Source organism: Hypanus sabinus, chromosome 5 (genome assembly GCF_030144855.1).
Source record: "Hypanus sabinus isolate sHypSab1 chromosome 5, sHypSab1.hap1, whole genome shotgun sequence".
NCBI classification, from domain to species: Eukaryota; Metazoa; Chordata; class Chondrichthyes; order Myliobatiformes; family Dasyatidae; genus Hypanus; species Hypanus sabinus.
This window is the reverse complement of record NC_082710.1, coordinates 182,521,012-182,536,438: the sequence shown is the minus strand read 5'-3', so window position 1 is coordinate 182,536,438 and position 15,427 is coordinate 182,521,012. Positions and strand designations below refer to the sequence as shown.

Here is a 15,427-nt window from a genome sequence, read left to right as displayed (position 1 = left end):
GCGATTAAATGATTATAAAGGTTACTATAACTAAGTGATTAATAATGATACAGTATATATGAAGAGAAAAAATAAAGAAAAGGCGACAAACTTATCAAAGTCCAAACCGTTGGAGCTCAATTACTGAAGTCTTCTGGCCACCATTCGCTCCCCTCCGAACTCCTCGACTCGCAGCTCAGGACCCTCCGAGTGGTCAATCAAGCACATCTAGCTTCATCCCACCCTCCTCAGAGTACCTCCTGGCCTCGGACCCCCGCTTGGGGTCTATGAATCCAGGTAGGTCTCGGCAGTTTGCAGCAGGACAGAAAGGAACAACTTTAAAATGGGACCCAGTCCGGTTTTAAACGGCAGTTAAATATATATTAAGAACAACTGTTAAACATTTATTTACCGAAACTGAGAAAATATGCACCACGGACTAAACAAGTTTAGTGAGGTCCACATTTCCAAAGCCATAGATAGAGAGTGAAGCATGCCATCTAGTCTGTCCTGAACTATTCTTTCTAGCCCATTGATCTGCACCGGGACCAGAGCCTAATATAAACTTCTTCGAAATGCTGAAATCGAGCCTGGCCTGGTGGACAGCCTGGCCGGAGGGGCATCTGAGCTGGGGAGAAGTCCGCTTGAAGAAGTTACTGAGACGGTGTGTTGATCGGTCCTGTAGTTCCGGATAGTGCAAAGAACACAGGGACAGAAAGTGAAAGCCTGCGTTTATCACTCTTCGGGCACCATTTTAGTTGGTCACAGTGAACTCCGTGAGTCCTTGGACATGGAAGATCATCTGTCTTGTGCTGTGTGTCATGATCTGTTTCAAGATCCTGTCTTAATCGACTGTGATCACAGCTTCTGCCGATCCTGTATTACTCAGTACTGGAAGAGCCCCGGCACAGCGTCCTGTCCCTTATGTAGAAGAACGACTTCCTCCAAAACCCTGAGGCCAAACCGCACCCTCGCCGGCATCGTTGAGTTGTTCGCAAACCGGGAGACAACTCAGCAGGAATGCAGCCGCCACAAGGAGAAGCTGACGCTATTTTGCCAGACCGACAAGCAGCCCCTCTGTGTGCTCTGTCAGCATTCAAAGAATCATTGCGGCCACGAGCTGTTGCTGCTGGAAGAGGCCGTGCAGGAGTTCAAGGTGAGCAGACGGAAAATCACAACATCCAAACGTGTCGGTTTTATCTCCGGAGTCCGAACTTTAGATAATGTGTTTCTGTTTGAAGGCGTTGTTCTGTACAACGTTGTTCGGAACGCAGAAAGGTGAATAGGGTCCAAAACACACAAAGTGCTGCTGGAACTCAGCAACTCAAGGGGAATAAAGAGTTGGCTGAGAGCTTTAGTCAGGACTAGAAAGGCAGGTGCAGAAGCCAGAATGGGACCGAAACATCGATTGTATTTCTCTCTGTAGATGGCGAGGGACTTGCTGAATTCCTCCATTTTTTTATTGTGTGTGTGTCCGAGTTAGAACTAATTCGTGTTCAAACCGCAGGAGGTCCCTGAACATTGATGTTTCCCAATCAACCCCTTGTAATTCTTTTTGCAATATGCCCAACATTAAAAGGATACAGCCCTTCCTATCTGGGGTGAACCCAGCGATCCCAGAAGGCTTCCAGTGAGCAAACACACATCCTAAGATATAGGAGCAGTATTGGGCAATCTGACCCATCGAGTCTGCTCCACCGCTTCCTCATGACTGATACAATTTTCCCCTCAGACCCAGTCTCCTGCCTTCTCCCATATCCCTTCATTCCCTGGCCAATCAAGAATCTATCTGCCTTTGCCTCAAATACACTTAAAGAAGGCCTCCATAGCTGTCTGTGGTAACGAATTCCGTAGATTCACCACTCTCTGGCTAAAGAAATTCCCGATCATCTCTGTTCTAAAAGGACATCCCTCTATTCTGAGGCTGTGTCCTCTGGTCTTGGACTCTCCCAACATAGGAAGCATCCTCTCCTCATCCATGTACTCTCTCTTCCCATCAGCCCTGGGGCAGAGATGTCCTCAGATGTGGAACAGGCGGTCATCTCAGACAGACCCTGTGGTCCACTGCCTCTATCTGCCACCGTGGCAAATGAACCTTATTATCTGGGTTCCCTGAGTTGTATATTCTCAACTTGATCATGTGTGTTTCCTTCGGGTGCTCTGCTTTCCTCCCTTGGTAGGTTAATTGCCCATTGTAAATTGCCCCATGTTTAGGTTAGTGTTAACCAGCGGTTGCTGGGTGATGGGTCCCAAAGGGCCAGAAGGGCCTATTTCACTCTGTATGTCAATAATTTTTTAAAAAAAATCTGTAATCTCCCTGTTCTAATGAGGAGGTACTGGGGAAATGTTCAGAGACCTTACTACAGAATCTGACACTAGTTACACTGGTGAACAGTGACATAACAGTGGGGTGATGCTTCAAGTTGAACGGCTAGATGATCTTCCAAAACCAGAATTTTAGTCACACGAAGTACTCTGACGGAAAGTGGAACAATGATGGAAAGGATTCCACTGTGTCTGTGTTGTATGGTAGTTGTTGCACCGTGGCCAGAAACATTCAAAGAACTTAGATACGCTCATCTTCTGCTTTCCCACTGGTGCCAGTAAGGAATTTATCCTGCCATTCAGACCTGCCAAAGGGTTTTGCCCAAAACATCCACTCTACTCTTTGCCTAGATTCTGCCCGGCCTCCTGAGTTCCTCCCATATTTTGTGTGTGTTGCTCAGATTTCCAGCATTTGCAGATTTTCTCGTTTGTGACTAAACTTTCCAGTCATTTGCCTCAACACCTGTTCAACCAGTTCAGCAAGTTGGCTCTATGTGACCCTTCCTTGGAAAGTCATCCACATTTTAATTGTCTGCAATCTTACTGCTGTAATTTTCCTGTTATGTAGTGTGATCATGTTGATTCTTAATCTTCCTGAGCAACACAATCCATTGTGTTTTCATCTCCCTGATGAGACCATTACAGTCTTGCATTTTGAGCTATACATTCCACAAGAATGATTCCCTCAGTTGCTGGAATTCTGGACTCTCCTTGAACAAGTCTGCGAATCCTAACATGCCAAACTTAAAATAATGAAGATTCCTGATGAAGGTTCTTGGCCCAAAACATCAACTGTTTACACTTTTGTGTAGATGTTGCCTGACCTGCTGAGTTCCTCCAGGTGTGTGTGTGTGGCTTTGGATTTCAAGCATCATTAGATTTCACAATCTTATCATGATTGTGGTTCAAATAATTTCCCCAACAATCATAACTGATGAGTCACTCATTCAATACATGACATACATACAGTAACACCCTGTGGATAACCCATCCTCATATCGTTAATGCTATACTGTTCTGCAGAGTGGCGTTTGTATTCAGGTGCCAACAAATTCACACTGACCTGCAAAATCCATTTCAGAATGATCTGAAACGCTTGCTTCAGTGTGTTGCATCCTGGAATGACCATACATTGTCTAGTCTGTACTAAACTTAAACTATTTAACGATTCAAATAATATATAGATTCCCTCGATAATTGCAAAATCTGATTCTGCTATTGAAGGTTTTGTGCACATGGTGTACTTTGAACAGCAAACAAAAATCAGAAAATAATTAACAGCCCAGGACATTTAGAGCTGTACAAGATAATGAGAGGTATTGTTTGTGTGGATAGTCAGAGGCTTTTTCCCAGGGCTGAAATGGTTAGGATGAGAGGGCACAGTTTTAAGGTGCTTGGAAGTAGGTACAGAGGAGATATCAGGAGTAAGTTAGTTTTTTTTAAACACAGAGTGGTGAGTGCGTGGAATGGGCTGCTGGTGGTGGTGGTGGAGGCAGAAACGATAGGGTCTTTTAAGAGACTCCTGGATGGGTACATGGAGCTTCAAAAAATAGAGGGATAGGGGTCAAGCCTAGGTAGTTCTAAGGTAGGGACATGTTTGGCACAGCTTTGTGGGCCAAAGGTCCTGTATTGTGCTGTAGGTTTTCTATGTTGATGTTTGCATGTGTTGAGTCAAGACTGATGCAGATACATATCAGTGAATCCATTTGAGGGTTCTGAGAGCTTCCCTCATGCAGAAGACTCCCTGGTCAGGGATCTCACTGCACCAGAGAGGTTGAGGGAAATCAGTTGAATGGTTAGGAGGCAAACATCGGTGTGATCCAGATGCATCTTCAAGATTTCCTCAGCTCTGTAAACCACATGGACTTCCCATCCCAGATACACAATTCACCAAACAGCAGGTGTTTCAGCAATTGAACTACAATCTTGAAAAAGAATGTCCAACACATCCCAATCTTGTTAACAAATGCCCCCAGTTCTTGTGAAATGTCCTTCTGACCAAAAACAATGAGTTGGCTGCTGGCTGTGTGATAAGAGACCCGAGTTCCTTGGGCACAGAGCTCACAAGAAGTGATGCAACAGACTTTTTACACCATAAATCGGTGGATTGTTTGTTTTGTCACCCCACTCACAGTGAAATGGGGAGACCTCTCTTTCCTTTATTGGGGGAGAGTGAGAGCCTGTGGTATGTAGAATGACCAGGTGAGTGAGTAGTCTTTGGGATTCTCCAAGTCTGTGTCTTTATTGATGCTTTGCTGCACCCTTGTGTGCTCGGTGGGGGGGTGCTGATGTTTTTTTGCTGGTGGGGAGGGGGTTGTGTCGCGAGGTGGGGACAAGGGTGCTGGGAGAGGGCACACAAGCAGGACACAAACACGTCTTTCTTAGGTACAATAAAATAGCGTTTATTACTCGCTACACAAGATCGGGAAATCAAGGAGGACAAAGAGGAACACGAACCTCAGATTAGGGAACTAGGGACTAGGATCGCTGCGGACCTTGGACTTGGACAGGGTGAACATGGACAGCCATGGCCATGACTGGGACCCTGGGGACTGGGACCGCCACGGCCCTTGCTCTTGATTCACCGCCGCCAGACACTTGGATACCATGGATCACTGCAGCCAGAAACGTGGACACCAAAGCACACAATAGGGAATTTTGAACCAGGACTCCTCCTTCAGATCAAGCATCGAGCCGGGACTCTTCTTCAGGTGGTAGACACAGACACTGGGCATGAACGTCGAGTTCGGACTCCGCCTTCCACTCAGGGACCGAGCCGGGACTCTTCTTCGGGGAGGAGTAGACACGGACAAGGGGCATGAACGTTTAGTCAGGACTCCTCCTTCAGCTCAAGCACCGAGCCGAGACTCTTCGAGGGGTAGACACGGACAAGGGGCATAAACGTCGAGTCAGGACTCCGCCTTAAACTCACCCCTGGTAGACTGAGCTTGCCCGGACCCACTCTGGCGATGGAAGGTGAATTGCTGGTACTCCGATGCGGGCTGGATCACTTTGGCTTGTCATGGCGACTTACGAAGACTTCTTAGCATTCTCGCCCCGAACGGCTAAAGCCAGGGGCTTATAAGCTACCGGTTCGGGTCGAGGGTAGATTACCTTGATTGCCAAGCTCAAGGGACGCGTGAAACGGAATTAGAAGGAGCAAGGCGTCAATGGTCCGGATCGCAACCTAACGAAATTTAAAGCGGAACTGCTCCGGACCATGACAGGTTGTTGATTTGCTGCTGATTATTTGTGGGAGGGGGGAGCTGGGGGGCTTTGGGGTTCTAACATCTAACTAACATTCCTTCTTTGAGGCACTTCTCTGTTTTCGTGGATGTTTGTGAAGAAAAAGAATTTCACAATATATATTGTATACATTTCCTTGACATTAAATGTACCCATTGAAATTTCCTTCTGCAGACAGACAAATTGATAGTTAGGTACAAACATAGAATCACATTGAAACAGACTTACTGGGTCATAAACTCAGAGACTGAGTATTTTCAACATTTACAGTCAATTTCAGATTTGCAGCTTCTGTTTTTTAAGAAAATCTTCTTTTTGAATCATGAACGGGCATAGATCAGGCCCCAACCTCCTAACACCAGCTTATAGGATCAGAGGTGATTGGATTGTAGTCTCAATCCAATTTCTGTCATCCCCAGGAACCCTTCATCCTTTTGCTTCACAAGAAGATACCCCACATTCAGGGCAATTTTCACCGGAAATGAGTTCCAACCATTTATGAGAGAATGAAAAATAATCTTTTAAGAGTGGCTAGTACCTTATTTTTGAATGTGACACTAAATTCTAGATTCTGTCACAGGAATAGACATCATCTCCACATCCACTCTATCATTACCCTTCTGGATCCTGTATCTGTCAGTCATGGGCTATCTGGTGCAGGAGGTCGAGCTCCAGAGACCCATCTGTTGTTGGTGTGGAGTTTTCACATTCTGTCTGTGACCTTGGGAGTTTCCACCAGATGCTCCAGTTTCCTTCCACATCACAATGGCACATGGATATTGGTTTAATTGGCCTCTGCATATTGTTTGTGGTGTGTAGCTGAATATAAGGCTGGTTGGGTGGAATCCGAGGACAATAAAGTGGGATTAGTACAGCTAGGAAGAGATGAAGCAACTATGTCCACATAGAGACCCTAAACCTGATCAATTTCTCATGGAACAATCTGTTAATTTCACATATTAGTTCCATTAACTGAATTGAATCTAATATTATTAATATCTATCGATAATCTTATTTTAAAACATTACAAATAAATAACATTCTACATTGACTGAAATAAACTGATCTCTTGCAGGAAGAGCTGAAAACCTCACTGAAGCCAGTCCTGGACAAGAAGAAGGAATGTGCTGCGGTAAAAAGTGATTATGAGGAAACATTAAAGCATATTCAGGTACATAATAATGTCACATCGTTCCATAAGCTCTAATCACATTGAAACTCAAACTGCGAGTGAATAATTCAGTCAACACAATTATCCCTCACTGACCTCCTGTAGTGGTAAATCCTGAGAAAACTAATATACATCCCCTGATTCTGAGTTAGAGCCTCCTCTTCAGAGTACGTTGCTGCCCGGCTCCCAGTAGTGAGATGTCACTGATTCTGGTAACAGCACAATATCTGTCAGTGCTCAGACTCTCTCTTATTTTCCAAAGGACCAGGGAGAAATGGCAGAGAGACAGATTAAAGCCCAGTTCGAAACAATGCATCAGTTTCTCCGCAACCAAGAAAGGATCGCGCTGGAAGATCTCAAACTGCAGAGAGAGAGAAACTGCCTGAAGATGAAGAGAAAGATTAAGGATGCAACAGAAGTCATCTCATCACTTTCAGACACCATTCAGGACATTGAAGAAGTGCTGAAGGAAGAGGACAGCATCAAATTTTTAACAGTACATCTACTTGATTTTATTCTCTTCATCCTTTTGTTAACACAGATATTAAGATCAAACAGTTTGCCATTCAGCCATAAACTATTATTACTCTTATGATATGGAGTCAGGCCATTCCTCACATCAAGCCCACAGCGATGGTTACTAGCATTACCAGCCCCTAACACCCATTACTATATGATCCAGCTTCAGTCTCACCTCAAAACTTTACAGTTTGAAAACCCTCTCTTATACTGTATCTGTTTTGAATGACTACCCGTTCATTTACTTCAGCCCTTGTCCCATGATGCTTGTGCTGAACATGATGCCATATTAATCTGAACCCCTCCTGCACGTTCACGGTCCACGTCCCCTCCTGTTCATTCACGTCTGTCTAAAAGTCTCTAAATCACCATTATCTACTTCCAGCAGCACCCCTTGCAGCAAATTCCAGGCATCCACCACTCTCTGGGTGAAACTTTTGCCCAGTATATCTCCTTTAAACTTCCCGCTACTACCTGAAGTCCTGTCCTCTCATATTTTAAATTTCTAGCCTGGGTAAAAGATTCTATCAACATTATAAAGATGGGAAAATCTGCAGGTGTGGGAAATCCAAAGCAACACACACAAAATGCTGGGAGAACTCAGCAGGCCAGACAGCAACTACGGAAGTGAACAAGCATCAATATTTCAAGCTGAGACCACTCACAGTCATGAAGAAGGGCCTTGGCCTGAAACGTCAACTGCTTGTTTACTTCCATAGATGCTGCATGACCTGCTGAGTTTCTCCTGCATCTTGTGTGTGTGTCTCCTACATTAGCTATGTCTCTCATAATTTTCTCAACTTCTTTCAGGTCTCCACTCAGCCTCTGACACCCTAGAGAGAAAAGAAAACAAGAATGTCAACCTCTCCTTCCAGTCTAATCCAGGCAGCGTCCTGATAAACCTCACAGGCATCCTTTCCAATCCCTGCACATCATTCCTGTAACGTGTGACAAGAATAGCACCTGGTTCATCAAGTTAACTTCATTCAGAAATAACAGCAACGTCCTCAATCACTGCACATTGACAGTGAAACTCCAGTGACCACTATCCGGTCTCTCCCTGCTCACTGGTCTCAGACCGGGAGTTTGACCACAACTGTGCAGTGTGGGAGAATGTTCTGATTGTTCAGACAGTGAGCAGTTAATCCAAGAGGGAACACAGGACAAGTGTCTTCTGAATGAGCCAGTTTTCTGCTCTGACCACCCTGTGATGCCTCCAGTTTTTAATCCTGTCAGATTTGATGTGCATCAGATCGTACTGAACCTCGTGTTGTGGAATGTCCGTCTGCAGAATCTCAGAATCAGAATCAGGTTTAATATCACTGCAATTGTCATTAAATGTGTTGCATGTAGCAGTAGTACATTCTAATACAAAGATTAAAAATTAGAGATATATGAAAAATAAATAATTAGTGAAACAGAGAGGGAAAAAAGAATAAAAATAGTGAGATAGGGTGCATGAGTTCAACGTCAAGGGGGAGAAGCTGTTCCTAAAACGATGAGTATGTGCCTTCAGTCTCCTGTACCTCCTCCTTGATGGCTGCAGTGAGGAGAGGTGATGTGGATCCTTTATGATAGGTGAGGGTTTCTGAGGCCTCACCTTTTGAAGATTTCCTCGATGCTGGGGAGCCTAGTGCCCACGATGGGACTGGCTGGGTTTGCAACATTTTGCATGTTTTTCTGATCCTGTGCAGTAACCCCTCTACACCAGATGGTGATGCAAACAGTTAAGATGCTCTCCACAGTATTTTTGTAGAAATTTGTGAGTCTTTGGTAACAAACCAAATCTCGTCTGACTCCTAATGAAATGTAGTCACAAACATGCCTTTGTAACTGGACCAGTACATTGGGCCCAGGATAGAATCTTAGAGATGTTGACTCCCAGGAACATTCCAATTACTTGATTGCAATCTTATCTCTACATAAATATTAATATTTGTTTTTATTCCACAGAAACTTCCAGAAACTCAGAAAAGGTATAATTTACTGCCTGTGTTGGTATAAGTTGAAATTTCTATTTCTAACATGGTTTAATTCCCAGGCAATGGATCACTACTGACATTGTCATCTCTTCCAGAGCAAAGCGAACTGTGCCAGAGCTGCAGAAGGTTTATCCTTTAATAAGTGTGGGGAAGCATGTTGGCTCACTGCAGTACAGAGTGTGGAAGAAGATGCTGACAGTCATCAATGCAGGTGGGGTGGAGACTTCGTGATGCAGCTCTTAAACTTCTCATTGATTTGATGTCAATGGATATTTTTGCCAAATTACAGCAGTACTTCACTTGTAGCTTTTAATGAATAAATCCCCCAGGCCAGAAATCTCGTTGAAGCATGAGGGAGCAGATGTGGGAAACGCTGACCTCGTGATGTCTGTAAGCCTTGTGGCAGTCTGTCGAATGTTAGTTCTTTGCACATGGCTCATCCATGCCCATGTTATTTCCTGTTGGCAGAGCAGACTTTGTAGGTGGGCATGGACTGATAAGAAATGTGATGGTCAGGAGGCAGGAGACTTCACCTGAGAATGACTGACATTCTGCATCTATCTGCTCCCAGTTCTAGTCATCCTCGACACCAGTGATCATTTCAAAAGGGAAATGAAAGGATTCTTGAGAAGTTTCAGATAAAAGTTAGTGTGAGCGTTCTGTGTGACTGGATGTTCCAAGACTCAGGATAATAACAAGAAACTGGTCTCTGGTCTCTTGTGCTCTCAGTTTCTGTGATTTACACTTCCCTCCCCACCACCCCCCATCACTACCACCACTGTTGTGCACCAATATTCACCATTTGCAGTCATTTGTCATTAAAGAGGTTGCGTCTGTTGCTTTTCCAAATGTGCCTGTTTCCACCTGTACCACACCTTGTCACCTCCCTGATGTCTGTGCAAGGGAAACCCTCATTGCGGTTAAATGTGGAAAACTGTGGATGGTCACTGTTCCTTCCTCAAATCCAACTCTCATTAACCCCACCACTGTACGGAAGGAGGGCTGATGACCAAGGTGGTTTCTTTACCATGGAATAGAGTGCAGTTCCACAGATTGTTCTGAGAGCATCTCCAGTCAGTTTTGGAGAAATGAGAATTTGGAAAGGGCTCTGTAATGGAATGCAGTCAGCTGTGAGGTGTGACGTCAAAGGGGCTCCTAATCTTTTACAATCTATATGAATGATTTGTTGTGACAGTGGGATACAAAGTATCCAAGTCTGCTGATGAGACAGACTGAATTCCCATTGTGGGCTGTGTGAAAGATGCAGAGGGATGTCAGGATGATGGACAGTTGACATGGCAGGTCTGGAGCTTTCGTCCAGACAGAAAGGTAGAGGGATGGAGGGTGGTGACGAGTGTTGAGAGATGAAGGGAAGGGCTGGATCAAGAGGTATCAATGCCACTGGGGGTTTATGTGTCCAGCTGTCCTGTGAACACTCTCCAACTCAGACACGGCCGTTCAGTGTTGTGCATTACCTCATGCAGAGCCTCTGGTCTTTAGACACATGCTCTCTGCCTTTCACACTTACCCAGATGCATCTGGTAGGAACGTGCTCTCCTTTACCTGTTGTGCAGGTGGGGAGCAGACCTGTCATCGGTCCGTCTCCCTGTTCAGATCTTTGGATCCCTGCTGATTCCACAGCCGCCACGGTGCTGTCGGGAGGGTGGTGAGTGTGACTGACTGACATTCTGTGTCCATCTGTTCCCAGCTCCGGTCATCCTTGACCCCAACACAGCCAGTCCTTATCTTCTGCTGTCTGATGATCTGAGAACCGTGAGATACACCGACAAATGGATGCAGCTTCCCAAGAACCCACAGAGGTTTGATCCCTGTGTGTTTGTCCTGGGATCAGAAGGATTCACATCAGGAAGACATTTCTGGGAGGTGGACGTGGGGAATAAGACAAACTGGGACTTTGGCATAGCCAAGGATTCCATCACCAGGAAAGGGAAAATCACCCTGAATCCGGATAATGGATATTGGGCAGTGGCACTGAGAAATGGTATAGAGTACTATGCTTGTACTAACCCATGGAAACGCCTAGAGCTGAGTGTTCACCCAAGAAAGATCCGGATCTCCCTGGAATATGAAGGAGGAAAAGTGTCCTTTCATGATGTGGATAACCTGACCCACATCTACACTTTCAATGGCACATTCACTGGGAAACTATACCCTTACTTCTCTCCAGATCTTAATCGTGATGGCAAGAATTCTGATCCACTGATAATCTGTCACCGCAGAGTAACAATCCAGGAGGATGAAAATCCAACCTGGGAATAAAACAGTAGGCGGGATCAGGTGCAACTGTCCCACAACTTGTATCAATAGGGAGCCCTCACAGGAAGCCCACAGGGAATCAGAAATCTGCAATGAGTGGCCGATAATCTGCCCCAGGACTCAGATGGACAGTGTGGCGACCTGGCAGTGGTGCAGGTTCTGGGAAACCTCACTGCCATCAACAGGGAGAGTCGGGAAAACCAGGAGCAGAAATCCCAGTTGTATTCCATAGTCTGCGCCTTCCTTCAAATTACTTGTTCATATGCTAACCACAGAACTGTTGGTGATTTGAGACCGTCCAAGTCCCGTTGACATTAAAATGAATGCAACCTATTCCTGCAGATGATATCTTTGGGATTCACAACAATTGTCCATTTGGAACTGAACCAGAGGGACTGCAGGGTTGTCAGGAATGTTGAAGATGTTTATCCTCTTTTTCAAAAGACATGAATGATGAGGTGACAGCTCTCTGTGCCACGAGGTTCCTTGAACAATGAATTAGAGTTTCTGAAGCATCGAGGAGGCTGGTCGGCCCAAAAAGACCATGCCAGCTCTCTGCAGGACTGAAGGAATCAGTCCTATTCCCTGCGTGTTTCTTGGTGGTCCTGAATTTTTCTAGGCTTTCATGCAGTCACATTGCACTCTTTAAAATCTGCGGCATTCTCAGTTCCAGGCCCACTTTAGGCAGCCATCTCCATATCCCGGATATTGGCTGCATGAGAAATCCTTTCTGTGTGTCTTCTACTCACAAATCTGAAGTTTCAAACTGTCAGAGAGCAAGAATGAATCCTTCATCACAGCAGCTTTAACTGGTGCAGTTTCACCACAACTCTGGTCTGTGGTGGAGGCTGTCATCAGAGCAGACTCAATGTGTTGGAACTCCTCTCAACTAACTCGCCAATTCTGTAAAATCATTTGGATCTGGTCGGCTCTTTCCTGTCTGTTTCCCATAACAACGTGGATCAAAGCTCATCTGGGTGCATTACAAATGGAGTCTATCACAGAAAAAAAAACCCTTTGGTCTCTCCTTAAACTGATCGTCAGTTCCTCTGTCTCTGTTCTATCCCTCCATTTGTCAGATCCACTCTTTCACTATCAATCCATTTCTCTCTCTCTCCATTCCTCTATCCTCCTGTTAATTCATTTGATCCTCCATCATCCTTCCATTTGTCTGATCTTCTGCTCCTCTATCTCTCCATCTCTCTATCCATTACTCTCATTCCTCTATGTATCTGTTCCTCTATCTCTCCAATCTATCCTTCCATTATTTGACCCTCCTTTCCCCATCCCTATAGTCATCTGATCTATCATTACTCTATCCATCCATTTCTCTCTCCCTCCATTCCTATATCCTCCCATTAATTCATCTGACCCTCCATTATTGCTCCATTTGTCTGATCTTCTGTTTCTCTATCTCTCTGTTTTTCTATCAATTGCTCAAACCTTCCATTCCTCTGTGTATCTATTCCTCTATCTCTCCATTCCTCTGACCCTCCTTTCCCCAATCCCGATACTCATCTGACCTATCATTCCTGAATCCCTCCATCCCATTATCTCTCTATTCCTCTGTCTCTCCATTTCTCAACCTCTCTGTTCCTTTCCTATTCAGGATCTTGCCGAAATGTATCTTAAACCTTAATGTTTACTCAGTTTACTCAGTTTCTCCTCTTTTTTAGGTTCAGCAGACTCTTATATATTTCAGAAATGTCATCAACCTGTTGTATAATCCCAAAATACATAGGTCGACAATTCCTCATAAAGTAGCACTCCGTCCTAGGAAACAACCCAGAGGCCTTCCTTTGCATTGTCAACTTCTCTGCTGTTTTAGATAACACCTCAATGGTTAGCCAGCACATTTACTGGCTCATTTTTATCTATCCTGTTTGTTGGATCCAAACAAAATGCTCCATACTTTATATTGTGGGAATTTCGAACAATCTTCTGCTTGATGAATCCACACACACAAAATAAAACCACATTATGTTGTAAAATATGATTTATTATCTTTATTCTGGGAATCTTGAACAATTTGATTAAGGTTGTGACATGTTGCATTTACCTTTCACTAGAGTGCTGCATTAAAGCTGAAAGTGATTACATTCTTGTTCTGTGTAGTTGCTTCCTATTCAACAGGTTGTAATTCAGATTATGTTTGGGGACACGAGACATTATTTGTCTCAGGTCCTATATGTTCAAAGTTCCAAACACTCATTTATTATCAGAGCATGTATCCATATACAACTCTGAACTTTGTATTCTCCAGAGAGCCACGAAACAAAGAAAGAACAGGAATGTCATTAAGAGAGAAACATCAAACCCACCCCCTGTACAAAAAAAGAACAGCATTGACCCCCCAAAACCCCCTGCTCCATATAAAACCGAGCAGGAACATCAACCCCCACAAAAAACAACCACTCCCCCACACAAAAATACTAATAGAACGTCAACCCAGAAACACACTCCCCTCACGCAACAAAACAAAAAGGAATGGGTGATAAGAACACATAAAACCCATAAGGCTGAAAAAGTACAGAGTCCAGAAATGCAGTGGTTCAATCCACAAACACAGAACCACGATACTATCCTCATCGAAAGAGAGGGACAGCACACGAGGCTGAGAGCCCTACCTGCCTACCACAGTGATAGTCCACTCACAGAATCCTTCTCCAGCAGTGATCGGAAGGGAGACAGACGGCACCGAAACCTTCACTCCGTCACCCTCCGCATTCGACTCACTGTCTCTATCTTCCTCAATGCTTTAATCTGCGATAAGTGGACGCTTTGAATGACAAAATGGAGTCAAAGTTGAACAGTTCTACAAAACTGACTCCAATATATTGACAGGTAGTGATGCATCAGTTCATGTAATTTTTGTTATAGAATTATAGAGAAGTACAGCAGAGAAACAGGCCCTTTGACCCATCGAGTTCATGGCAATACAATTTAAACTACCTTTTCCCATTGACTGGCACCGGATCATGGCTCTCCATTCCCCAATCATCCATCACCCTATCCAAACTTCACTTAAACTGTCTGTAAAACCAGAGGGCACAGACTCAGAATCCCCTTTTAGAATGGAGATGAGGAGGAATTTCTGTAACCAGGGAGTGGCAAATCTGTCAAGTTCTTTGCCACAGGCAACTGTGGAGGCCAAATCTTTATGCATATTTAAAGCAGAGGCTCATAGATTCTTGATCGGTCAGGACATGAATGGATAAGGGGAGAAGGCAGGAGATTTGGGCTGAAAAGAAAATTGGATCAGCCATGATAAGGTGGTGGAGCAGATTCTGTTTCTATATCTTATGGTCTCACAGTCTTAGATAATGAAATCGAGCTTGGATGCACACTCTCAGGATCCTCTGAATGAAGAAGTTTCCCCACATGTTCCCCGTAAACTTTTAACCTTTCACCCTTAACCCCTAACTTCTGCTTGCTGTCACACACAAACTCAGTGGAAAAAAGCTGCTTGCATTTACCCTGTCTATACCCCTCCTAATTTTGTATACCTTTATCAAATCTCCCCTCAATCTTTGATGTTATAAAGAATACTGTCCTAACCTATTCAACATTTCAGTATAATTCAAGGCCTCCAGACTCAGAAACATCTTATAAGTTTTCTCTGTGTGGATTCAACCTTGTTTATATCTTTCCTGTGGATAGATGACCAAAACTGCACACAATACTCCAAAGTAGGCCTCACCAACTTCAACATAACATCAATTCCTTGTAGGTACATTGATTGATGAAGGCTAATGTGTCAAAAGATTTCTTTATAACCCTCTCCACCTGTGCTGACACTTTCAACAAATCATGGACCTGTATTCCCATTTGTATCATCATTTTTTCCTTCCACTCTCCCCAGTGCCCTGTAAGACCAACCCTGGATGGCCCCACTGAACTGCAAAACCTCGAACTTGTCTGCATTAAA

At 44.4% G+C, this 15,427-nt stretch overlaps 1 protein-coding gene across 1 annotated transcript; it reads left to right on the top strand.

Moving 5' to 3' along the window:
* Nucleotides 1-728: 728 nt before the first annotated feature.
* Nucleotides 729-11,870, top strand: LOC132394857 (zinc-binding protein A33-like). The gene is made up of 6 exons (XM_059971264.1): nt 729-1,135; nt 6,626-6,721; nt 6,984-7,217; nt 9,194-9,216; nt 9,318-9,433; nt 10,931-11,870. Exons 1-6 carry the CDS (start codon nt 770-772, stop codon nt 11,500-11,502), a joined length of 1,407 nt encoding a protein of 468 aa, XP_059827247.1. The 5' UTR covers nt 729-769; the 3' UTR covers nt 11,503-11,870.
* The last annotated feature ends 3,557 nt before the right edge of the window (nt 11,871-15,427 follow it).